General features: G+C 50.1%; 11 protein-coding genes across 11 annotated transcripts; 6 read left to right on the top strand and 5 right to left on the bottom strand.

Annotated features, from left to right (window-relative positions):
* Nucleotides 1–2,167: 2,167 nt before the first annotated feature.
* Nucleotides 2,168–4,083, top strand: GGI43DRAFT_289882 (peptide-N4-(N-acetyl-beta-glucosaminyl)asparagine amidase). Its single transcript, XM_083201360.1, has 2 exons — nucleotides 2,168–2,828; nucleotides 2,906–4,083. The coding sequence occupies exons 1-2, from the start codon at nucleotides 2,302–2,304 to the stop codon at nucleotides 3,762–3,764; spliced, it is 1,386 nt and encodes a 461-aa protein (XP_083063319.1). The 5' UTR covers nucleotides 2,168–2,301; the 3' UTR covers nucleotides 3,765–4,083.
* Nucleotides 4,084–4,946: 863 nt separating this feature from the next.
* GGI43DRAFT_289870 (uncharacterized protein) lies at nucleotides 4,947–6,428 on the top strand. The gene is made up of 2 exons (XM_083201359.1): nucleotides 4,947–5,328; nucleotides 5,409–6,428. Exons 1-2 carry the CDS (start codon nucleotides 5,135–5,137, stop codon nucleotides 6,313–6,315), a joined length of 1,101 nt encoding a protein of 366 aa, XP_083063318.1. The 5' UTR covers nucleotides 4,947–5,134; the 3' UTR covers nucleotides 6,316–6,428.
* Nucleotides 6,429–7,647: 1,219 nt separating this feature from the next.
* On the top strand, nucleotides 7,648–8,803 carry GGI43DRAFT_289851 (uncharacterized protein). The gene is made up of 2 exons (XM_083201358.1): nucleotides 7,648–8,584; nucleotides 8,656–8,803. Exon 1 carries the CDS (start codon nucleotides 7,769–7,771, stop codon nucleotides 8,432–8,434), a length of 666 nt encoding a protein of 221 aa, XP_083063317.1. The 5' UTR covers nucleotides 7,648–7,768; the 3' UTR covers nucleotides 8,435–8,584; nucleotides 8,656–8,803.
* GGI43DRAFT_289844 (PQ loop repeat-domain-containing protein) lies at nucleotides 8,682–9,999 on the bottom strand. The gene is made up of 2 exons (XM_083201357.1): nucleotides 9,231–9,999; nucleotides 8,682–9,171 (listed from the first exon to the last, which is right to left on the bottom strand). Exons 1-2 carry the CDS (start codon nucleotides 9,825–9,827, stop codon nucleotides 8,920–8,922), a joined length of 849 nt encoding a protein of 282 aa, XP_083063316.1. The 5' UTR covers nucleotides 9,828–9,999; the 3' UTR covers nucleotides 8,682–8,919.
* Nucleotides 10,000–10,757: 758 nt separating this feature from the next.
* GGI43DRAFT_381174 (adenylosuccinase ADE13) lies at nucleotides 10,758–13,350 on the top strand (the record flags this gene model as incomplete). The annotated part of the gene is made up of 20 exons (XM_083203084.1): nucleotides 10,758–11,006; nucleotides 11,076–11,087; nucleotides 11,144–11,216; nucleotides 11,267–11,374; nucleotides 11,437–11,478; nucleotides 11,528–11,548; nucleotides 11,599–11,624; nucleotides 11,677–11,734; nucleotides 11,784–11,817; nucleotides 11,866–11,941; nucleotides 12,004–12,023; nucleotides 12,090–12,237; nucleotides 12,305–12,322; nucleotides 12,384–12,466; nucleotides 12,613–12,623; nucleotides 12,673–12,689; nucleotides 12,743–12,865; nucleotides 12,918–12,958; nucleotides 13,011–13,068; nucleotides 13,144–13,350. The coding sequence occupies 20 exons, from the start codon at nucleotides 10,758–10,760 to the stop codon at nucleotides 13,348–13,350; spliced, it is 1,425 nt and encodes a 474-aa protein (XP_083063315.1).
* A 1,126-nt stretch (nucleotides 13,351–14,476) lies between these two features.
* On the top strand, nucleotides 14,477–16,286 carry GGI43DRAFT_381173 (uncharacterized protein; the record flags this gene model as incomplete). The annotated part of the gene is made up of 3 exons (XM_083203083.1): nucleotides 14,477–14,602; nucleotides 14,674–14,761; nucleotides 14,824–16,286. 3 exons carry the CDS (start codon nucleotides 14,477–14,479, stop codon nucleotides 16,284–16,286), a joined length of 1,677 nt encoding a protein of 558 aa, XP_083063314.1.
* Nucleotides 16,287–16,738: 452 nt separating this feature from the next.
* On the bottom strand, nucleotides 16,739–17,778 carry GGI43DRAFT_381172 (thymidylate synthase; the record flags this gene model as incomplete). The annotated part of the gene is made up of 2 exons (XM_083203082.1): nucleotides 16,739–17,606; nucleotides 17,693–17,778. The coding sequence occupies 2 exons, from the start codon at nucleotides 17,776–17,778 to the stop codon at nucleotides 16,739–16,741; spliced, it is 954 nt and encodes a 317-aa protein (XP_083063313.1).
* A 253-nt stretch (nucleotides 17,779–18,031) lies between these two features.
* GGI43DRAFT_398046 (GNAT family N-acetyltransferase) lies at nucleotides 18,032–19,439 on the bottom strand. Its single transcript, XM_083205187.1, has one exon. It carries the CDS (start codon nucleotides 18,875–18,877, stop codon nucleotides 18,191–18,193), a length of 687 nt encoding a protein of 228 aa, XP_083063312.1. The 5' UTR covers nucleotides 18,878–19,439; the 3' UTR covers nucleotides 18,032–18,190.
* A 696-nt stretch (nucleotides 19,440–20,135) lies between these two features.
* On the bottom strand, nucleotides 20,136–20,699 carry GGI43DRAFT_289467 (uncharacterized protein). Its single transcript, XM_083201355.1, has one exon. The coding sequence runs from the start codon at nucleotides 20,581–20,583 to the stop codon at nucleotides 20,215–20,217; it is 369 nt and encodes a 122-aa protein (XP_083063311.1). The 5' UTR covers nucleotides 20,584–20,699; the 3' UTR covers nucleotides 20,136–20,214.
* GGI43DRAFT_289468 (uncharacterized protein) lies at nucleotides 20,700–21,888 on the top strand. Its single transcript, XM_083201356.1, has one exon. The coding sequence runs from the start codon at nucleotides 20,816–20,818 to the stop codon at nucleotides 21,779–21,781; it is 966 nt and encodes a 321-aa protein (XP_083063310.1). The 5' UTR covers nucleotides 20,700–20,815; the 3' UTR covers nucleotides 21,782–21,888.
* A 1,073-nt stretch (nucleotides 21,889–22,961) lies between these two features.
* GGI43DRAFT_421198 (Bromodomain-containing protein) lies at nucleotides 22,962–24,313 on the bottom strand (the record flags this gene model as incomplete). Its single annotated transcript, XM_083207911.1, has 3 exons — nucleotides 22,962–24,014; nucleotides 24,097–24,230; nucleotides 24,292–24,313. The coding sequence occupies 3 exons, from the start codon at nucleotides 24,311–24,313 to the stop codon at nucleotides 22,962–22,964; spliced, it is 1,209 nt and encodes a 402-aa protein (XP_083063309.1).
* Nucleotides 24,314–24,614: the final 301 nt, after the last annotated feature.

Here is a 24,614-nt window from a genome sequence, read left to right as displayed (position 1 = left end):
CTCTCTCTATCCTACTGGCAGTGTGGCTTGTACCTGGCGGTGCTGCCGATCAGGGCCGTATCCGATTTCTGAGCCGCAAACTAGTAAGAAAAAAGAAGAGGAGCGCAGAGGTAAAGCGTGCGAAACGGAGGGCTTCCGTCTGCTAGGACTCGTAATACCTGCAGATCACAATCGCACATGTTTATAAGGAGGAGACCTACTCGTACTCGGGCGGGAGCGCCAGAAATAAATCGGCGTGGTGCAGGTGAATAACGGGGGAGGAGATGTTGCGGTTTAGCGGCTGCAGAAGTGACAAGGATTGCACTAGTTGGTGTTTCGCAGCCGCGGAGAGTAGCAGAAAATAGGAACTGACAAGAAAAGGAGTAAAAAGCGAATATTAATGAGCGAAAAGCAACGAAGAGAGAATACAAAACGGAAGCCACCGTTTCTATACGCCATAGCCTATCGAGAAGCTTAGATGCAGATTTGACCCTCGGTATTCTGTAATTGCGTGCAGTCAGTGTTTTCCACCTATGGCTGTACAGTGCGCGTACCCGTCGACGCTAGTATCTTGGCATCGGCTGTGCCACAGCAGAAACGGGAAAGGCGCATCATGCGCTGCGTGCCTCGTCATCGCCTCTCGATGGCGCTGCGCAGGTCCCAGTACTTGCGGGCCGCTGGGGGAGGGACACGCGGTACCTCTGCCCATTTTCTGCGCCGCACGATGCTTCCCAGCACCTGGCGGCTGCTGTCATTCTGTCTGATTCTCAGCGCCCGGCTGCAGTACCCACAGCCAGAAACAGCTACGGGTACCTACTTCGAGGAGGATATTTCGTCGTCGCTATGCTAATGTGTGTACTGTATAGGTATTCCTCTTCTTGCTGCGTATTTGTGTTGCTTCTTGTATTTAATTTCTCTCTTATTAAGCATCGCTCTCTTTTAGCCGTAATTCCCTTTGGCGTGTGCGCAGAGCCCTCGGGGTATAGAGATGGGGCATCCTCGTAATTGCTTAACTGTAATTCTACTGGCCGCGGATATGCACACGCAGCCTGGCTGAAACCGGGAACCAGAAACCCCGGTTCTCAGCTTGGTGATAAGAGTAAAATGTCAAAGGGACAAGGAAAGAGGATTACGAAACATATACAACCCTAAGAAAGAGAGAGACGGAAAATAGAGATCAGAAAGACCGAAATACAAATGAATAGATACATGTCGAGTAGTGTAGCTTGAGTGCGGCTTGCTTAACTTCCATCACTTGTCAAAACAAGCACATGCCCAAAGGCCCACTGCCGCGGGGAAATAAAGTAAGGCAGTATTTTAAAATTGCAAAATTGATGCTATGAACATATGATGGCTTTGACAGCCTATCAGAGTCATACCGGTCTCTTCGTCGCTCTTGAGTCTCGTCTACAAGGTAGACAGCTAGGCGCCATGGACCAAGTACCCGGGCATGTACCCAGGCTTGGCTGCCTTGTAGCGGTACCCGAGCCGGGCCCTCTCACCGAGCACAGCAAATCCTGGTGCTGGGGCGGGCAGCGCCCATGATTGGCTGCGTCTGCCAGCTGACGCGTAAACCGGCATCAATTGCTCTTTGCAGCGCCAGCGGCACGCCCCCTCTATCAGCTAGCAGTGCTACCACTGCCACTGCTAGGCCTAGTCCCTTTTATTTCCCCCCTGTACGGATTACTCTACCAGCGCTGCGTGGCCGGCCTCTCAGAGGACTCGGGCCCCCAAGAGGCCCATTCCCATTACATACATCCTCCACAACCCCCCCGTCTGCTGCCTTTTTGCTTCAACCCTCATTTTTTTCTCTTCCGGCGACGGTTCGAGGCATGACAAAAGCCTCTTGATTTCGCAACCTCGACCAGCCAGCAAGCTTCCAAGGCGAGCCCCCAACGGCCGATGCACATTTTTTAGACGGGCGACGATCCGGCGCAGCAGCAAAAACGGCTCGAAAATTCGACTCCACGAAGCCAAGCGCGTTGACGCAACGCTGAGGGGTGGCCTCAAAGTCACTGTGGCAATTTCAGCGGCCTACGCATCCCCCAGCTGACGACGCTGTGGCCTACGAACAGACTCCAGCCTAGCCGCGACATCAACGACGACGCAATCGCCTCTTCAACGCTGTCACCTACAACCACCTCGACCTTTATTTCAGATCATTCTTTCTTTTCTTTTCTCTCTTCTTTTACTGGATAATTAATTGAGGAGAAAAGAAGGAATCGATTCATCAATCCCGACCACAGCAACTCTACACCCATCGATCGACCCGCTTCACTCGTTCAGCACCAGCACCCAACACTATCCTCCACAGCTTCCACAATGGAGGACCGAGGCACCCCTTTCGGCTCAGGGTCCTCGTCGCAAGGCGGCGACTATGGGGAGGAATGGGCTCACGACCTTCGGATCCGCTTCGAGGGCCTGCTGCGCGATAAGCGCATGAACGACCTCCGGGCTCAGCATATGTCAAGCTCACGAGAACGATCGCCGAGCGCCTATCACGACGCCCCTTCACCTGGCGGCAGCGGCCAGTATAGCCCATCGCCCGCAGCGACGACACCGCCCTCCTACTCAGCTCTACGGCACCTCCCCAAGATCCCTACACCACCCGCTGCCGCAGATCGCGACTCACAAAAATTCCGAAACCTCCTCCTCAGCTTATCACTTACACCTACAAAGTACGAGAACCCTGGCTTATTGGATGAGGCTCTCCAGACCATCCCACTTGATCGTATATATGGCGAGGCGGAGGAAGAGAGCCAGGTCCTGCAGGCACAGGCAGAGAGTATGGGTGACGGTCGGAAACCGGAATGGGGATATCAAGACTGTGTTATTCGAGCTCTTCTTCGGTAGGTTTGATGCTTATGAAGCCTACTGTCTTCCTCTCTGTATCAACATGGTTCTAACTTTTTTCTCTTTCGCACAGATGGTACCGGCGGTCATTCTTTACCTGGGTAAACAACCCCCCATGCCCAGTTTGCTTATCTCCCACAATCGCTCAGGGTATGACTGCACCTACACCTGAAGAGAGTGCCTGCGGCGCACTTCGAGTTGAGCTATATCGTTGCTCCGCCGAGAGCTGCGGTACCTACGAGCGCTTCCCGCGCTACGGTGATGTGTGGCGACTTCTGCAAACCCGCAGAGGCCGTGTCGGAGAGTGGGCCAACTGCTTTAGCATGCTCTGCCGTGCATTGGGCGGCCGTGTCCGATGGGTTTGGAATGCCGAGGACCATGTCTGGACCGAAATCTACTCGGACCAGCAGAAGCGATGGATCCATGTGGATGCCTGCGAGGAAGCTTGGGACAACCCGCGACTCTACACCGAAGGCTGGGGCAAGAAGATGTCGTATTGCGTGGCCTTTTCTACCGACGGCGCTACCGATGTGACTCGGCGATATGTGCGTAAAAGCGAAGCCGCCAATGAGCGCAACCGATGCCCCGAAGAGGTCATGCTCTACATCATGCAAGAAGTCAAAAACCTCCGCCGGGCCAACATGTCCAAGGAAGAGCGCTTCCGACTAGAGAAGGAAGACCAAGCAGAGGATCACGAACTTCGAACCTATGTCGTGGAATCTATTGCCCAAGCTGTCACAGATCTTGTGCCTGGATCGTCCTCTGCTAGCGGCAGCAATGGTGGCAGCGGCGCCGCCGGCCAAGATTCCAAGCTTCCAGCCGAAAACCCAGCCCGCCAACCCGGGTCTGCCCAGTGGTTAGCTGCTCAGCAGCGCCAGCATGACAGACAATGCCAGCCCCGCGATCCTACCCATAGGCGCCACCTGCCTTGAATATCATACCCCTTATTGGACGAAATATCCTTACAACACTTTTTTCTTATATCATGCTCTTTACAACAAGCATGAATCAAATCGATCCTCTACAAAAGAGGTCGACAACCTCATTATATACCACACGAGACATCATGTCACGTCGATACCCAACGACTACCAATGACTCCTCACTATGTTCCGCTTTGTCGACGACAACCAATATGAGATATACTTATATTCGTACAACTATTATCGCAAGCGATTACTACTTGTCCTCTCTTTATCAAACCTTTCACTCACATAATTTTCCTATTTAAGCATAGACGGCGTTTTATCGTTGGCCGAAGAAAAAAAATTCTGTCGCCTTTTTCATCCTCCTATATAGGAGGGGGCTGTGGCCCTGTATCTATCACTAACATTTTTTTCTATCTCTATTCTTCTTACTTTTCAACCTTTTCTTCTATATTTCCTTTGTTGTTGGGTACAGGAAGAGATGGGCGTACTTGGAAGGAGGACCGGGATGAAATATTTCACACCAGCGTGAACCCACCGTTTTATTATTATTTTCTGATTTTAGTGTTCCCACGGGAACTGGGAAAGGGGGTAATACCCGAAATCCCCTGGGGCGTACGGTTGTTTTGGGATAGCATCTTTGCTAAGCAGGAGATGGGAATGGCATGAAGAGATGTGGGAAAAAGCACATGGAGACTCTTTTGGAGGTAGAATCGAATTTATAGCAACAGTAGATGTAGCGAATAGCATGTCTGATCTGCAGAGAAGAGATGGCGACTTTTTGTGATTTTATATAATCAGCATAAAAGAGGGCTGGATACCTTAAACCTTTGTCTTCAACTTGCCGTAATGATCGTCATCTCGTGATGTTTACTGTTGGTGGTTATTCGTGAAGTCTTATTGGAATCTGTTCGCTCGTATCCTGGTACGGATTATTATCCGAAGATCTCAACTCATTTCATCCCATCAGTCTTCATCGCATTACTAATTATTAGTGTCTAATGATACCGTGGCCTTTCATCATCTAAAACTCCGCTCATTGCGGAGATTTCTGATCAAAGCAACCCGCTCGATAGGCCCACAGCGAGGCAGCAGGTCAAAAGAAGGGACCGGGAAGGGCTTCCCGCTTCGGCGGCCCACTGTTCGGCGGGACCCACCGAACACCGAGTCCGCCGCCGAACCCTCAGTGCGTTTTGCTGTACCTGCATGAGAAACTAGAAGTATTCATGCAGGTATTTTATAAATAGGCCGAGTGTGTGCTTTTTTTCTTTTTGCCCTTTTCTCATCTATACCATAGGAAAACAACAATTTCACTCATTACCCTCATTTTAACGCGATCATCTAGTTTATCACAATTCGCATCCTCTTCTCTCACCATGGCTCTACCGACGACGATGCGCGCGCTCGTGGCACCGCGCAAGTGTGGACCAAAAGACTACGAGGTGATAGAGCTGCCAGTACCGAGCATCACACTGCCAACACATGTACTGCTCAAGATACATGCGGCGGCGATGAACACGGGAGAGCTGCAGTCGTTTGACGGGCGGTTTGCGTTGATTTATACGCCCAAGTAAGCTTATTTATCCCCCAGTGATACAACAACTCCCCCATTTTCTCTTTCTTTTACTAATTTTTTGGATTCTTGTCAAGATATCCTGCTCCAATCGGCCTCGAAGGGTCCGGCGTCGTAGTAGCTGTGGGATCCGCGGTCAAAAACCTCAAAGTCGGCGACGAAGTCTACGGCGCATACATCGAAAAGCCCATGTTCCGCAAGCCACCGGCCGGATTTGCCGCCGAGTATGCACTCGCGGAGGAGGGTTATCTTCTGCCGAAGCCGGCGCACTTGTCCTGGGAAGAGGCCGCATCGATGACCTCCGTGGTGGTTACTTCGTACCAGACCTGGCGCCGGGGCATGCAGCTCATGGGCGTGCAAAGCCTGGAAGGCAAGACGGTGTACATCCCCGCCGGGCTGAGCAGCACGGGGTCGATGGCGGCGCTGGTGGCGAAGAATGTGTATGGTGCGGAGAAGATTATTACAACGGTGTCGACGCCGAAGCTGGAGCTGGTGGAGAGGTATATGCCGGGAGTGTATGACCAGGTGATTGATTACAAGACGCAGAGGCCGCGCGATCAGGTTCCTCGCGGCAGTGTGGATATCATGTATAACACGCAGTGGAATAGCATGGACGAGGGCATCCCGATGTTAAATCCCAAGACCGGTGTGCTGATATCCATCGCGAGCGCGCCGGGGAAGGAGGTGCTGAAGAAGATATTTGGCCCAGACCGGTTCCCCTGGTGGGCGGGCGTGCTGGTGGATCTGGCACAGCTGATTTATAAATGGAAGCTCAGAGGCACAAACATCCCGCATGAGTTTGTGTCTGGCGGCGTCGAAATTCGGGAGGACCTGGAGGCCGCGGGAGAGATTGTGGCGCGGGAGAAGGTGACGGCGGTGATGAGGGTGGTGGAGTTTAAGGATTTGGAGGCGGTTAGGAAGGGCTGCGATGAGGTGTATACTGGGAAGGGGGGGATAGGAAAGCTGGTGGTGAAGATTGTGTGATTGATGAGGGACCTGTAGCTTTCTGATATTATCCGTTTCGTTTTATTTGGCTTAGTTTGAGTTGAGACACTGCCTAGATGCATGAGCGAAAGGTAGGGTGTGTTTAATATGGGTATTTATACATTATTTTATATTTTGTCTTATAGTTTGCATTTATATCTTTATTTCTCTAGGTGTTGTCTTAATATCCCTTACATATATCATCTAATATGCTGCTTGATGTGTTGCAATACCTCATATGTTTCTCTCTTTGTATTTATGAAACAGTTTCACTAAGATTTATGTCATTTCTACTGTCCTGAGCAGCTGCCCAGCATATAAGTCATATGTATTTCGTCGAAATGAGGCAATATCGTATGGATAATACACATCACAGATAGTAAATATCAGGAAGTTAATACAAACCAGTTTTGTAATCCTACCCAGACCTTTTCCTTACAAAACCACCTATCTGGAACTGAACGATGATGGATGCTAGACTCGAAATATGGGTTAGCTACATTATTTACCCTGTTATTCTCCGAGTCGCGCTTAGGAAGTTACATTTCTATAATTATTTGAACTATTATGCGAAGAGATATACGTTCTTACTGTACGAAGAAATTGCTATTCTCTTCTTTCCGATTTGGCTACTTGGAAGCTCTGCTTTTTTCTCTGGCTTAGACAAACCTTTGGCTCGACTGTAGCATGTCATGCTTTTATCCAGCGAGCCCGCTATTTTACCAATAGGCATCTAAGCGATCAAGCATTCATCGCAAGATAAACCTGTAGCCATCACATTCCAGATAGAATGAATTCTAGAGGGGTAGCATAAAGATACAGCCCCCATTTGCACCACCACCGGCTAAAGACCGTCCTGCAAATCGATAGCGTGAGCACGGCACTTTCTGCCGTAATCTTTAATTGCTAGTGGGGAGACTATTTGTCGCGCGACCCAAGCTCGAAAAAGAGCTGGAAAAAAGAAAAGCCAAGCCACTCTACGCGGTTGCGCGCAACGCACAAAACCGCACCGCGACACCGCGCCATGCGTCTTGCGCAGTGCAGGCCCTTTGCTCAGCTCCAAATACCAGCCAGGGATCCCTCCCCCCAGCCCGTCCTCGTTGGTTACCTGAACGACCGGCGCCAATCCGTCTCACTCTGCATCCCATAAACTCAATTCGCCCGCCTTTGTCGCCTTTTCCCTCTTCCTCTTCTCTCTTTCTACTTTGCATCGTGCCAACTGGTTCATCACCCGTCTTGATTATTTATTTTTCTCAGGGAACGCTGAGAGGAGCGTGCGTGCCATTCTTCGGATTCCGTTTCGACATTTGCTTCTTCTTTTTTTTTATCCACATACGTTTTTTTGGTATCCATCTCTTGCTTCTCTCTTTTAGACAAAACGACATCGTTCTCGTTCTCCCACCTACAAAATCTCGCCATAAAGCCCGAGACACTCCCATTCTCTCCATTAGCCATGGCAACGCTCCTCAAGCGCAAGCGCTCCGCCTCAGAGCTCTGCTCCGGCGCCGCCAACTCTATGATGGACGCATCCGTGCCGGCGAACCTGCACAGCCGCACCCTCAAGCGCTACCGCGACAACAGGCCGTCGGACGACGAGGTCCATCGTAAGTTCTACGAATGGCGCGCCCATCACCATCTGAGCATTCCCAACTCATCATCTTGCGCGCCCGCAGAGCACACCCTGGGCCTGCTGTACTCGGCACAGCAGCGGCCTCAGCAGTTTCCTGAAGAAGCCCCGACCGCTGCCGCACCACCGCCGCCAGAGCAGCCCGTTGTTGCGTCGACCAACAACCAGCAGTCGCTGCATCGCTTCTGGAGCATCGGCTCTGAGCCCAGCTCGGCAAGCTCGTCGCCCGGCATCGAGAACCCCCCCGTGCTGCTGCCGACCAACTGCGACGACTGCGGCGCTGCCCTGGTGGGGGAGAACAACGGCGACGAGATGGACGTAGATAGCAGCAGTGCCGTCGAGGATACAGCCTGTGGCGCTTGCGGTAAGCATGTCTGCTTCAGCTGCTCGGTGAGCAATCTCGGCGAGCAGAAGCGCTGCTTGCAGTGCGCTGGACGGAGAGTCTGGATCGGTGGCATTGGCTGGACTAACGCTGGCGTTTCGGTCTGCTAAAGCATGTTGAGCTTTCAATTAGGACCATGATTTATTTCATTTTTTGTCACGGCTTCTTTAAACGAGCCTTGGAGCGGCTTATGCTTGCTTATGATTTGGGTTGGCTGGCGTTATGGAGAAAAATGTGCCCCAGTGTTGGCTGTATTGCTGGTATGCTTAGCGAGCATCAATGTAAACGTGTACAATGAGCTTTTTGAATAACACATCTACATCAATTTTAGCTTCCATTGAATGCACGGGGACGTGTGTTCTATGCGTGTCACTTGCGCTTTGCACTCTGTGCTCACAACTCCTCTGAGAAAGAATAATAGTAATAGATAGTAGCTGTAGCTGCAATTAAATGCATAATAGGTCAAGAATACCAGGTGGCGAGTATACCATCTTTTTATTAGCATATTCCTCCGCCAGTAACCTGATCCTAGCCTGTACTCCAGCATCCCAATAAAGACCAAAGCAAAACAAAAAAGAAATCTATAGAACTCTCTCTAACCACGGCGACGAGTGGTAGGGCCCTTCTTGGGCACAGCCGTTGAGCTTCCGCGGGCCTCGACGGGGACAACCTCCTTCCGCTTGCCTCGAGCCTTTGCGGATGGGGCGTTCCAGTAGTACACCATCTGCAGAGCGAGGATGGCGTTGAGGGCAAAGCCAGAGATGAAGCCGTACAATATCAGTTTGTCGTCGACTTCCTGGAGAGTGGTGAAGATGCGAGACAGCGAGCCGGCCAAGTAGTTGAAGACCTAGATTTCATCACGTTAGCTATCATGTTATTCTTAAAAGCAGATGGAGAAATACGAACCGCAAAAGCACTAAGCTGACCGGTACCTCCCTCCTGCCAGATGGCCAGGATCTGGGGAACCTTGCTGGCGACACCGAGAACACCGGCGCCAGCTTGAAGGTAGCTCAGAGCCTGCATGTCCACCAGATTTTCGGCAAACAGCGCGGCCGCACCAATGGCCAGCGCGGCAACGAACAGAGCCGCCATGGCAGGTCGGCCGCTGTAGTTCAGGACGAGGATGGAGATGACGACGTTCTGGCCCATGATGAAGGCGGTCTCGCCAAAGGTGCTAAAGGGGAAGCCATTGCGCACGTTGTACGCCAGCGAGATGAGATACGCGCTCGTCTCCAGCAGGTACGACAGGAACGACACGCCCTCGGCGGACTTTGACTTGAACAGCTTGAGGATCTGCGGGACCTTGACGACGGCCGAGGCGCCGACGATGCCAATGCCCAGACCCTTGCTGACGGCGAGCTTGATGCACTCGGTGTTTTCAATGTCGACGTCGAGCAGCAGCGCCTTGTAGCAGGTCTCGCCGACGATGGAGACGCCGAGGTCCCGGATGGGAGCTGGCAGGCTGTGCGTGATGGGCTGGACGAGAGACCGGACAGTGTCCATGGCTGCGGTTTTCGATGAGGCTGTGGAGGATTGGTTGGGGAATGAAGGAAAACGTGGTCTGATTCCACTATAATTTGAAATTTTTGGGCAAGGAATGCGCCTCGTTCAGCCTCGTCCCCTAGTGGAGCTCACTGAAGGATATTCTCTTTCGAAGGGGGTTTTATGCCCCCCCGTCGTCATAAATGTCACTCTATATATCTATTCCAAATTAATTATATTTTGATTAATATATTGATAGTTTGATATTGATATATGTATTACTTTAGTATTCTTCTTCACACATGACACCTTTTAAAACGTCATATGAATAGCTTAGCTGATAAACAACAAGTGGGCCTTGGATGCTAGACTTAGCGAGGTAGCTGCAGTATTATTACTGGCAGCTCAACTTCGCCCTGGAATTCAGCCCCTCGGCAAGTTTACAACTGTTCTCAGTGCGGCAAACCCTGCATAAGACAACAAGGCCTCTGAGAGCAGGAGAATAGCTGCATAGGCAATTACAAGAATAGTCAAGAGCAAGATATTCCATACATTCGAAAAAATGGCTGGCAGATCTTGTATTGGCTGCGGGGAGTCGAGCTTGGAGTATTCGCATGAGCAGTACCCCATAGACAAACAGGATATAATGTACTAGTTTATACACCCAAAACACAACTGGCATTAGTATGTGAGATTCCGCGTGATGGAAATCTTAATTTTCTTGGGAAATCATACCATCAATCCGTCACTACTGGTACGCAGGTGCAAAAGCGAAAATATACCGGAAACAAAAAGTATATAGTAAGCCCCACAAATAGATAGCACCTACGTCAATCACCGCTATCGGGCTAGGGTACGCAAAACTCTGATCAGCTCGATCACTCTTTTTATTCTCGAGATCCCTGCCAATATCGTCAATTACCAGCAAGTCAACGATACAATCAGAGCAAGATGGGCGAATTCGATATCTACCAGACGTCCTTGACTGGGCGCTACTGCAGCCCTGAAATGTCCCAGCTTTTCAGCCGCCGCTCACGTCACTCAACTTGGCGTAAATTATGGCTCTACCTTGCTCAGAGTGAGAAAGAGCTTGGAATTGAGACCATTACTGCCAAGGCTCTGGAGGAGATGGAAGCTCATCTCACAGTAACTGACGAAGACTTTGAAATTGCGCGTATCGAGGAGAAGGTCCGCAGACATGTAAGAATATCCAGTCTATTTATGTTATATATAAGTATTACTGTCACAAAAGTATTAATTCTTCTTTAGGATGTGATGGCTGTAAGTAGCAACCGCAAGTATCTCCCACATACAAGTGGATGTTAACACGGTGCTAGCACGTCCATGCCTTTGGCACCGTTGCCCCTTCTGCTGCTGGCATTATCCATTATGGAGCAACAAGCTGTTTCGGTCGGTAGAGCCGGAGTCACCTTTAGCCTAGGGAGCTAACAACCTCGTAGTTACGGACAATGCAGAGCTGATTCTCATGCGAGATGCTATGGATCAACTCTTGGTCAAAATTTCCAAGGTGTTGACCAACTTGATCAAGTTTGCTTCGGAGTGGAAAGGTTAGTTGGTTCTTGGAATTGAACGTGTATACCGGCAGCTGCTGACACTCTCCTCATTATAGCCGAGCCTACCCTCAGCTGGACTCATCTCCAGGCTGCTCAACGTTAGTGAATTTTCGCCTTAGGATATGAAGTAATGCTCACATCTTGCAGTTCAGACTGTAGGCAAGAGAGGTATGTTGAGCCATGACGATATTCTGGTATGCAGTACTGACACGAAGTAGCCTCTCAATGGGCTCAGGACCTGATGGTATGTCTATTTTGCCCAAGTACGCCAACAGCTTCTCACCAAAAGTTCACAGTTTGACCTCGAAAATATCGAGCAAGTTCGGGACAGCCTCAAGTTCCGAGGAGCACAAGGTATGCATGCTCAAACTAATTAGAAAGTCTTCTTGACTAATGAAATTAGGAACAACTGGAACACAAGCCTCCTTCCTCGAGATGTAAGGTTTCTTTTTCGAGTACTAAGTCTCTGATACTTACTCTCATAGCTTTGGTGGTGACCACGCCAAGTGCGATGAGCTCAATGTGCTACTCTGCCAGAAGGCTGGTTTCAAGGATTGCTACGTAAGCTCATAATACGGGCCAGATAACTTTCATTCAAGCGGCTAACACCAATCAACTCCTAGCCCGTATCCTCGCAAACCTAGTAGGTCATCACTTTCATCACTCGACATGCGCAATGAATTCAAGCTAAGATGTGATCATAATATAGCACACGCAAAGTCGATTTGATGGTAGCCAATGCTGTAGCTGGGCTCGGCGCGACTGCTCAAAAGATTTGCGGTGACATTAGGTTGCTTCAAAACTGGAAGGAAATCGAAGAACCATTTGAGGCTGGTCAGATCGGTTCATCGGCCATGGTTCGTACACTCTCTGTTAACCCCCTAGTCTTAATTGAATATGCTCATCTAACTGTCATTCGAATAGGCTTATAAAAGAAACCCGGTTTGTCCCCTTCTTTTTCTCATATATGACTAATTATATTAACCTATTTCGCTAAATCTAGATGCGCTCTGAAAGAATTTGCAGTCTTGCCAGAGAGCTTTCATCCAAGCCCCTTAACTTTGCCAACACCTTTGCGAACCAATGGTAAGTCTCCTACGATGACGAAAGTCTGCGTATAAACGAGGATAGATCTGACTGACAATTTTGTAGGGTATGTGCCTCATGCACTGCTTAGAATCATCTACATTATTGACACTTTCTCAACAGATGGAGAGAACTCTCGATGATAGCGCTATTCGTCGTAAGTTTGATTTTATCGCTCTATCGAGATTTTCTGCTAATATGTATAGGTATCGATATACCTGAGGTAGGCAGTGTTTAGTTTTAACCTTGGGATTTCAACTAATAGGCTGAAAAAAGATGTTCCTCCTCGCCGATGCTATCCTTCTTAGCATGGACAATGTTACGGATGGACTGGTTGTATACCCTTCGCGTATTCGGAGCCGTGTCCAAGAGGAACTACCGTTCATGATTACTGAGAGTGTAAGCCATTCGATTCGGGTGTCATTATGTCGTTAAGCTCATCTTTTCCCAGATCATTATGAAGCTGGTTGCCAAGGGAGAATCGAGACAGGAGTAAGTGATTACCGAAGACTATGATGTCGAGCTAGGATGCTAATTAGATTAGAGCGCACGAGCAGATTCGCGTCCTCTCCCACCAAGCAGGTTACGTTGTCAAGCACGAGGTATGCATTTTTCCCCCTTCCCTTGATGGCAGATATACAACCGCAATGCAAATTCTAATCCTATTTCCATTTTAGGGTAAGCCCAATGATCTCGTTGAACGGATAAAGAAGACGGAGTTCTTCAAGCCTGTTTGGCCCGAGCTTGATAACATGCTACAAGCTCAGCTTTACATCGGTCGTAGCACTGAGATTGTGGAGAGATTTGTTAAGATTGCGGAGGAAAAGCTGAAGCCTTACAAAGCCTCTGTTGACAAGCTAACCACAGCCAAGCTTTCTGTTTAAAAGGAAAGGGAAAAAAATTCGTTGACGTAAAAAAGAGGTTACCTTAACCAAGCTTGTAGTTTGAGAAAGTAAGTTATCATAAAACCAAATAAGTAAAATAAAATAAAATTTGTTGTGGAATGAAAGAGGGTGTCAATTACATTAATAAACCGTAAGAGAAAAAATGAAGCTAGCTATGGGGTGCTGGTATTGTCGAAAAACAAAAGAAAGAAAGAAAGATGAATAATAATTCGCTTTTGTTATAGCTTGACACCCGAGGAGCTGCTTTATCATCGCCCGCTTGCTGACTGGCAATTTTGGAGTATCCAGAGCCCTCTTTGTACGATTGTACTCTCTCTTTGTCTATGACATCATCAATCGGCTCCATCCTCTTTCTCTATTCTTCTTTTCGAAATCTGGACAAGCATATGCATGCACGAGCACAGCAAACGCAAGCACTAGTGTCGTTGCACCGGTACAAAGAAAACTGCTGGCAGCAATAGACACCTAGTCAAGCCCAGCCCAGCCCAGCAGCCCCAGCCAAGGCAGAGACGGCCCGCAAGGCCAGGCTCCATCTCTCCACCCACCCGTCATCCTCTGTCCATCGCCCGGCCTCCAGCCACGCTTCGAGGCTGCAGCCAGGACGCACGTGTCAGCCCGTGAGGGGCCGTTTGCGCCATCGTGTTTGGTCACTTTAAGCAGGCTGGAGTGACCTTGCAGCATGATCCATGATTGATCGCAGGCAAAGACGGGCGCGGCCAGCATCGAGAGCCATCTGCCAGTCTGTGTGGAATCCAATGGCCGAGCCTCTCTTCTCTTCTCTCCTCCAGGGCCGATCGGACACGATACAGCAATAGCCGACCCGGCTTTGTCACACACTCTCTCTTTCTTCCTTGTCTCGTCCTTTGGTGTGGCGCACAGCTCGCCCGCCGTGCCATTTTAAACGCTTGAACCAACGCCCACCCCATTCCGACTCCAGCCTCCAGGCCCGGGCCCTGCCGCAGCTAGTGACATCAATTCCCTTCGCCGCCCGCGCAGCCTCTATTTACCTCCAGCGCCTTTATTTTTTCTGCTTCCTTTATTACTGGAAAAACGCCCACAAACCGTCTTGGATGCCAGACTTATTCGCTACCCGTCGCCGTCCAGAATGGCCGCCCCTCGATCTAATGGCTCTACGCCACCCGAGGCCATCAAGTACGCCTACATGTTCGAAACGGACAGGAGCCCGACGAAGCAGTTTGATGCGCTGCTAAGAGCAATCGCGCGCTTTATCGTATGCCTTCCGATGTGGCCTGGTAGCAACAACGAGACAAGATGGTTGGTGGCTAACAGACTTGACAACAGGTAACTGAGCTTGGCGACCCATGTGATCAACATCTCACTCCCAAGAAACTCGCTGCGTTTTACAAAGCCGTCGGCGGTGACTATGACTGTAAGCTGGTGGCATGCGGACAACAAGGGTCTTCACTTCTTATGTTAACCTCGACATTGCAGCCTTATTCCTCGAGACGCCTCACTCGACCATCTCTTACATGTGGCATGTGACTGGCTGCCAGCATAGCTTGCAACCCACCGAGAATGACTACGATCCCCCTTCTATTCCCGCCCTGACACCCCGGGGTTTCTCTCGATGGGAAGCGGTAGAGGTCCTTCTTGGGCCTGAAGAGCATGTTCCGTTTCTTCAGTATGCTGTTCAACATTGGAACCTAAGACATCCCGAGACGGGCCAAGTCTTCCCGCCCGATCTGCCCGCCAGCGTCTTTCCCTCACAACCAGATCAGGAAGTCGACCGCTGGCACAAGACTTGCGCCGATAAGATGCGTGACGATGCTGTCAGAGAGGAAGAGAAAGCAAGCACGCCTGGCCCCAGCTCCGCGCCGAAGCCCGAACCGTCTCCGGAACCTGCCGCACCCAAGTTTGCCTACTTTCATCCACCGGACCCTTTTCACCCGGCAAACCGTTTCTATCCATCGGACCCATTCCGTGCGACCTCTCCCCCTCGGCCGAGAGCTGCCTACGTCCATGTTAGCGAAAGATATGGGCCTAGTTTTGCTCAAAGGCCTCCTGTGCGTTCGCCGGAACGGCCTCGTCGCCAGAGACCGGCCGACGACGCCGGAAGGCGTCGAAGTTTTTCCGACTATTCTGGCAGCCGCCAGCCAAACCCCGATTCCATCCGCCATAGCTATTCCGGGACGTATCTCAACCCAGATTCCACTCGAACGACGCCCAGTCGACCTTCACAGGGTCGCCGGCATAGCCACTTGCAGCGTACATCTGACTCGTCAGGCGATGAATCTGAAGACAACGCCATGCACATGAGGGCTAGACGGCGACAACGAACTGGTTCCCCTCATTCAGGCGTTCGTAGAGTCGTCCCGCCGTCATCTGGCCCTCCACCGCCGTCTTCGGGATCCAGTGTCCCTTCTTTCCGGACACATCGAAGCGATAGTCGAGCTGCTGAGGAAGCAAGAAGAAGAGGTAGTCCCCTCGGCTCCCTCAGAGAAAAGTTGACCGAAACCGTTTCCAACATTTTCCCAGGTAACCAAAGCCGAACCAGCTCAAGACAGAGCTCCGTCAACAACCCCATCCGCGTGCGTAGAAGTCGCGAGAGCATACCTCCATCACGCCTTAATCAGAATCATTCAGATCTTTCCGATGGCGTCTCAGAAGGGTCCAGCGAAGAGGAAGTCCGCCATCGTCAAAGATTACGCCAGCAGAGAGAACGCTCGTATCGTGCCGATGACCAAGATAGAGAGCGGCAGCATGTACACCGAACAGATTCACAGCGCCGGACTAGCAGCCACACCGACCCTGAGAGACGTCGGGATGCAGGATGGGATGTGCGAGATAGGGAGCACATCAGGGGAGAAAGGAAATGGGATAGACGATCCATGGAGGATGACATACCAAGTCCAGGCATACCGAACAGGCGATACCAGGAGTCGGCTTACACTTGAAAAACAAAACTAGTACTCATGATTTATGATGACGTGATGAAGACATTAAGCCATTTAGTGGAGTTTTAGCGATTGGAAATATTTCTGTTATTTTGTTCAAAGATGTTATTACTCATATAAACACAGCGATCAACGCTCAGATATATATCTTTCTATGCGGGCTCTACACAAGGAGAGCGATTCTAAGAAGTTCTGATACCCAAGTACCTCTCTCAGGGGAGGAAAAATGCTATGTCTGATAATGCATACTCAGCACCTATGCAGCAATATCTGAGGACTTAGCAAGCGATTGGTATCGGGGGGCGTGTCAGGGGGGCTTGTGATTGGCTTCCGCCATTCAAAACCAATATGCCCGGTTTTGTTCCAGCTTTTCGTTTTTCATTATTCCTTCTTTCCTTTTTTTCTCTCTCTTGTATTTCTTTTTGATGTCAAAAATATCACTGTATCATTATCTAGACAGACATGTTCATAGGAATTGATTTATGGGGTTCATATCCCTTGACCACAAAGTCTTCTACTTTCCAGCCGTCGATGCTGCCACCCTTTTCCCGTGTGATTTCCAGCTCGGGGAAAGGTCGCGGCTCGCGCTCTAGCTGTGTTTGAAGAGCATCGATGTGATCAATGTAGATGTGTGCGTCTCCCATGACGTGGGTAAAGGTTCCCGGGACAAGATCGCAAACGTGAGCGAGCATGTGTGTCAGCAGCGCATAGCTCGCAATGTTGAACGGGATGCCGAGGCCCATGTCGCAAGATCGCTGGTATAGCTGGCAGTGGAGGTGACCCTTGGGCTTGTTCTCCTCTGTTGGCTCTTCGGCACCCTGTCCCCGACCTCGGCCGGGGTAGGAGACGTAGAACTGGGCAAACATGTGGCAGGGTGGCAGGGCCATGTTCTTAAAATCTTTGGGGTTCCATGCGCTGAGGATCATTCTGCGGTCGTAAGGGTTGTTGCGGAGCTTGTGAATGATCTCGGCCAGCTGGTCGACACCCTTGCCGGCGTAGTCGGTCTTTGCGTCGACATACTCAGCGCCAAAGTGGCGCCACTGGAAGCCGTAGACGGGGCCTAGGTCGCCGACCTCACGGTGAGTGAGCCCGACGCTATCGAGGAACTCGCGGGATCCGTTACCGTCCCAGATCTTAACGTTAATGTCACTGAGTGCGGTAGAGGAGGTGTTGCCCTCGATGAACCAGAGGAGCTCGGCGATGACGGCGCGGAGGAAGACTCGCTTTGTGGTGAGCAGGGGGAGGATGGGGCGGCCGTTGTCGTTGAGCTGGAATTTGAAGCTTGGGGGTGCGAAAATGGACAGGGTACCGGTGCCGGTGCTGTAAGTGTGTGAAAAAAGGCTTATCAGTATATTTTTTAAGGTGGCATGGTGGTGGCTCGCTACCGCTGTGCTGGGCTATCTTACCGATCGGGCCTTCGCTCACCCTGGTCCAGGATCTCGCGGACCAGGTCGAGGTACTGGTGCTCTTCGTGTACTGGTGTGGACCCCATTGTTTATTTCTGAGGCTGTGTGCGAATGTGAATGAAGGAGAATGAAGAACAGAGGCGGTATTACAAATAGGAAAACAGAGAGAATGAAAAAGAGGAAGAGGGACTATGGAGGGGTGTTGACGTCTGTAGGTGACGCGCTGGACGCGTTAAACTAATTACTAAAGAGCTTGAGCGGGCACGAAAACATATGGGGCACGTGATTTCGCGCAACCACTTTAATGGGTTTCGCGCAAGGATGTCTAAGAGTCATAGGTAATGTCAAACGTGATATTTATTTATATAAAATCTATCTATCCACCAATCTATCCTTGTTAAAAGGTAAATATTGATAGTCGCGCGTCTACTGTTAAAGTGGTATTGTGTGTGCGCCATAACAAGAATAATAAAAAATACAGTAAAATACAGTGAGAACTCAGATGCTCTTCTTCGATGGGGCCGCCATCAAGAATCCCGCCACGGTGACAGCCTGGCCCTTGGAAGCCTCGCGATCATCGATCCCGTCCCACAATGTGAATTTGTTGAATTTGGTCTTCTCCAGCACCCTGACGCTTCCTACATTCTTAGCGTCTGCTATAGCCGTGAGGAGCTCGACGACTGTGGGGGTGCTGCCGGCCTCAGCGTCTACGGTCTTCGGATCAACATCAATCTCAATTTCTTTGCGAGGCAAGCTCCACCAGCCTTCGAGGAACCCGTTTACGAACTCGGTCGCATATCCCTTTCCCCAAGCTGCCTGCTTGAAGGAGTAGCCGAATTCTGGCCACCCGAAGCGCCTGCTTAAGAGGTTGTGCACGCCGCCTTTGCCAACCAACTCGCCCGTGTCTCGCTCAAAGATGAGGAAGTGGTAATTGTTGGTGTCGTTGGGAGGAAAGGCTTCGTCCAGGCTCCGGACGGTGTCTTCCAGAGTCTTGTCGACGCCTTTTAGGGAGTGCTTCATGACTTCATGCTCGGTGCGAAGTAGGTGCAGAGCAGGGACATCAGAGAGGCGTGGTGCTCGGATCAGGAGACGAGGAGTGAGTATTTCCTCTCGCGCGGTGATGGGTGGGAGGACTGGCAGCGTCGTGCGGATTTTGATCGTCTCTGTGTACTCCATTTTGATCATTAAAAGTAGTGATATTTATCTTATATTAGTAGATAGTCGGTTGTCTCTTTCTTCAGAAGCTGAGTTTCTGTTTGCAGACTCAGTCGCTAATAGATGCGCAAGTTGTCGATTTTAACAATGACAATTTTCGGTGCGGCGGCTACGTTGAGATAACGTTAGCTCTTAGCTCTTTGCTCTTTGGTACGAAATATCTAGAAGGGCCGTCGGGCTTTTCAAATCTTTTGATTAGAAGCTGGCAGAACGTTGCCATGATAAACTCTCGCGACATAGCTGTTATATACATATAGAGGCGCCTACATATACGATGTATACGAGACTGCTCCAGTGAGTCACTACCCGACGATGCTCCATGTTCGGCATATGCATGGACTTTTGTACGAACGTGTTCCTTCGAAAAACAAGACTGTGGGTCTTTATAAACTGATTCCCTAGCTATACTTGGCAATCTCTTGACTGATTGGAGTAAATAGTGGAGGGGTTTTCATAAAAAGTCCGTAGTCTGAATGTCGAGGAAATACGTTATAATAAGCGTCAATGGCGCTGTGTCAATACAGCAGAAATATGGACCTCTACTTGTCATACTTAAAATGCTCAACTACACGCATACAACTATAAGATGCAAAACACCACAATAGTGGTAGATGTTAATCACATCAGAATTCAAACCAATTTCGTCAAAGTACGTATTACCAACAGCGCTAACTTCGCTTATTACGTAGTTCTCCTTACTAGCTGGTGCTGTTTTTTAGGCACAAGGTTATTAAACACCGACGTTTTCACTATACTACTTCGTATGACGAACAACTCGTCAGGCACCAATCTCCACACGTATGGATTATGCATACATGAATTCTCCATCATGACATGCGTGTCTTTGTAGGATATTCCGTACGGATAACTAGCAATATTTACAGGAAATTGGTTTTATACATGCTTCTGGTGCTGCTCTGCTCTGCACCCCAGAAAACCTCCGATGACGAAGAGCTGAAATCGGGAATATACTGTAAGTGGTAGGTAGCGTCTTCTCCACTGCAGCGTGCTACAGGGGTCGCATCTCACTGAAGATTCCTCCCTGCAGCTCTGTACTGTAGCACTGCTAGCACCCACAGTAGCACCAGCGCCATGCTTGTCGCAGCGGTCATCATACCCTCTTTCCATGTGCGCGGCCCAATCATCCATCGGCCCATCTCACATCCGTCCATCTCACCTTGCCAGGCTTACGATACAGAATTGGCATCAAGCTGTGCTTCCCCGGCCTTCTATTGCGTTCCCCTGCACGAGGTGACACTCAACCACCTGTCCATGCACAAGTAGGGTCACACTCACTCGTTCATTGCCTACCTGGGCAGCAGTGACCATTCGCCATACACACTTCGTATTGCCTTCCTCGGCCGTGATACGGCGCTGACGGACGACGACGACATCTCCAGCTGTGCAACGTCCATTGCGTCTTCTCCACGTGAATCGAGTTCGGGCTTCTGCTTCCTCTTGTTTGTGCTGTGCACGGCCACTCTCTCGGACGCTCCCCGGCATAAGGGACAAAAAAAAAAATAATTTGGGGGAGGCATTGTCTTCATTCCTAGCACAGCTTTTAGCCAGGATAGCCCGAATCCACCCGCCGGGTTTCCGAGACAGCTGCCTCTTGAACCCTGGACTTTCGCTACCGAAACTTTTGCTGATTTCCCTCGTACAAGACACGACGACATCGACAGGCCTCGCTTTTTTCTCCCCTTTAGCAGGCCTCCCGACGTCCTCACTCAACCAGCGCTGCTGTCTACTCTCCAACGACCGCTTTCCGCTAGCACGACCAGCCGCTTTGTCACTGCCGCCATTATACGACCTAGTGACACTTCCGTCATTTTTGCACAACTCGATCTAGGCCTCCGCATTCCATCTTATCAGGTTCACCGTATCATCCATTTATCAACCGCCGTAGCCATGAGAGGCCGATCTGTCGAAGTGCTCGTATACGAGTATATGTTTCCCAAACCCAAGACGTTCGACCCCCAGGACTTCCAAGCTCTGCTCCAGCGCAGCCTGATTCCCGAAGTTCGTCAGGAGACACACGCCTTTTACGGCCATCTTGAGACGCAGGAAGCCAAGTATCCCGGACTGGATTACACTCACCCGACTCACCGCATCCGACTCAGCCGCTGGTCATGGCATCGCCGACTCTTCAGAGCTTTCGACGGCCTGGGCCTCACGCACGCCGAGATTTCTGCTCTCACGAAATGGGAGGGAACCAAGTGGGCTAAAGACAAGTTCGAGAAAGAGCAGGGGATCGTCATCAGAGACACCGCGGCCGATGGATTTCCAGACTGGACAGAGCCTGGTAGTCGGGCATCCGCTCACCAAGGCCGATCTGTCAGAATACACACCATTGATATTTCGAGCCTGGACGATGACGAAAACATGGAGACGGAAGAGAGCGACGAAGAACTTGCGAGCGTTGGCGTTTCGTTGAACCAACATCTGCGCGCGCAGGCAGCAAGGCGCGAGGCCGGCGACACATCTGTTGTCCTAGACGAGGAATGGGAGCAGTGGCTTAAGAATGCGATTGAGAGCGGCGAACTGGCACTTCTTACGGAGAGGATGACCGAGGAGATGCTGGGCCAGTCTCGCTCGTCCAACCCCATGGTCGCCAGCCTCCTCCCTGATGGCATGCTCCATATGGCGCGCTCTGGCCAGTGGTCAGAGATTCCCGAGTTCCTCCAACCATTGCTTCGCCGCACAGTCGATAGCGAGAATTCCTCTCGCAATGAGCCCATAATGACTTCGGCAACGCGATCAACACTGCAGTCGACCCCTGGCCGTTTGCCACCACCCTGGATTCGACGCACCTATTCAGATCTCCGACTACCAGCAGGAGATCCTGCCGCTAGCCAGAACGGCACTCAAACTTAAGGAGGGCAAAGAAACCGAAAACGACCCAATGGATCATTTCAAGTGATTCTTTTTTTACGAGTCTCTTTTATCAGCATATATTTGCCACTGACTGGTTCCTATTTTTCTATTTTCCTTCATCTCCAGATTATTAGAAGCCCCGAAATCACTATAGATAGATGTTCCTGTTATTTCCCTCTCCCCTTTATTTTTCTCAGGGTGGACTTTGCGCAAATGGTTCGCAGATTGTCAAACATGCGGGAAATTTCTGCTCGCAATTTCATTTTTGTTACATCCACCGGTTATATGGATCGGAGTTTAGGCGAGCAAGCGCGGTTTAATGGATCTATTTCCCTCACTTTGTTACTCTTTTGTGCTTTCTTTCTGTTTTATTTGAGAGATTTGTTTTATTTCTCCCCCTGTTCTTCTTCTTTTCCACTCTCGAAGTCTCGCCCCAGAACCGGTAGATGCGTATACCGAGGACAAAATGAAGAAATAGTGAGACTTGATTGTTCGAATCTTTTATTCTATCTTTGTGGATTCGAAGGGAAACAAAAATGTTAGTCTCTAGCTCCAAGCGAGGGGGAAATGAGAAAGAGAGGAATATTATTCACTCTGAGAGTTGATTTAAAAATCGAAATTCACAGAAAAAGATTTGATGAGAGGTGAACAAGTATAGATAGATGATACAGTAACAACGAGATGAGACGTATGAACACATCAGGAATGTGTCCGTCTCTCCTCTTTTATCAGTTTTAAAGAGTTTCATCCCGTATCGATGTAATGTAGTGTTATTACCCAGCTACCAGCTGAAACGTAAATAACGGGTTTATTGCGTCTTATAAACTATACGAGATTCTACAATTGAAGAGCCCGAACTTTGACGTTGCGTACCGAGATACATTGTATGTGTTCCCAGGTACAAATCAGTCTGTGCCGTATTTGACTCCTGTGCTACACCAAAACGCCATTGCTTTTTTAAAGCTCATGAAAAACAAAAAGCAAAAGTCACGCCACCACCAAGACTTGTTAATTCACACAATCTTATGAAAACGCCGATTTTCCAACAACTCCCTTCCGAATGCGTATTACTCGTAAAATGTGATAAAAAGCAAGCAAGAGCTGGAATGTATGTATGCCCTGGCTATGTTGTAAATGTAGAGCCTCGCCGTGCAGCCTTTTTTGTATCTTTGGGGAAATTCTATTTCTCCGGCTCGAGATGCGACCATTCAGGCACGGCCTTGATCTGCTGCCACATGAATCGTTCGAGTTTATTGGCAGATTTGGCGTAGGGCGTGCTCTCGTTGTTGTATTTGCGGCAGTTGTCGAAAATGAGCTTGGCATCTTTGATGAAATCCTCGGGGGTGCCATATTGGTCTGCTTCGAGCTTGCTCTCCATGGTGCTGAGATCCATGGGCTCCTTGATCACGTCGTAATAGTCCGCCACATCATCTCTATTAACCGGGACAAGGAACGGCCATGCGGAGTTATGGTTTTGGAGGTCATTGAGCAAGTGGAGGAGCTGGTTGTAGTTCGGTCCGTGGCGTGGTTGGCGAGCAAGCTCATCCATGTCGGGGGACCATCCCGAGGCCCGGATGGCGGGGATATCAAGGGGATTGATCTCGCGGATGCCATTCTTCCACTCCTTTGGTGGCGGGTGAATGTTGTGAGACTTGGAGTAGGCTCGAATCTTGGCCTGGACGCATTCCTTCTGCTTAAGGAGCATGCGGCCCATTTCCAGATATCGAATGCGCGGCAACATGGAGCACTGCATGATGGTTCCGCCCTCGTAATCTTTGATGTATCCCATCCATACGTGCTTGGGGAGAGTGATTTCCTTCGTGAAGCCCTGTTTCTTAAAATAACCAATGGCATAATTATCGGCATACGTCAAGAAGTGCATGACGTCGCTTGTGGCCTTGACGTAGTCCTTCAAGTGGGACATGAGATGCGCACCATATCCCTTGACTTGTTGATCGGAGCTGATGGCGCAAAATACGATTTCGGCGAACTGACGGCCTTTGAAGGGTCGATAGGTGATGCCGCCCACGACTTCGAGGGGCTTCTTGACGATGGCGATGGACAAGTGGGTTCGATCGTAGACGAGTCGCGCGATGTAGTCCTTGGGCATTTTAGGAAGCTGCTTCTGGAAGATGCATTTGAGGCCTGTGAGGATGATGAGGGACTCGCGCTCGTTATCGTTGTTGACCACACGAAATTCGATTTCGCCATTGCGCTCCTCGAGGACGGCGGGCTAGAGAGGATGAGCATTTCGAAATCAAGGTAGAAGGCAGCATATATATGGCGAGTAGGAGCTGCTGAGGGGTATCGCATACCTTTTCAGGGAACGGGATCACCTTCAATTCGGTGGGCTTCTCCTCTACTTCTTCTTCGACGCTGTCTTCATCTTGCTTGACTCGCTTAGATGCGGCGGGAGACGAGGGTTCGTCCTCAGCTTTGCGCTTGCCACCTGAACGGATGCGTTAGTGATGCGATGAATGCGCGGACAGGCAGCACGTGAATCGCCTCACCTTCTTCTTTGATGTCAGTCATGTTGTCGTTGTGCGCAGCGCGGCTCAGCCTCGGGAGGCTGCTCGACGCGAGACGCTTGTTGGGGAATATGGGGAAGTTGAAGATGGTATGCAGATACAGGTACGGAGCATGTGTGACGCTACGCGGCTTTGAAAGGCCATGGCCCAAGCGTCTTGCAGCTGGCTTAGGTAAGACGAGAGCCGCATTGGGAACCATGGAGTAGCTGCTTGTACTCTGCTCGTAGATAGAACGTATCAACTACAATATTACCGTAATAGATTTATGATTAGAATCACTGGATTTGATTTATCCATAAATTTAT

This window comes from Trichoderma evansii (assembly GCF_050947405.1).
Source record: "Trichoderma evansii strain SZMC 28006 chromosome Unknown GGI43scaffold_4, whole genome shotgun sequence".
Classification (NCBI taxonomy): Eukaryota; Fungi; Ascomycota; class Sordariomycetes; order Hypocreales; family Hypocreaceae; genus Trichoderma; species Trichoderma evansii.
Note: the sequence above shows the minus strand (reverse complement) of the source record. Positions and strands in the feature narration are given on the sequence as shown.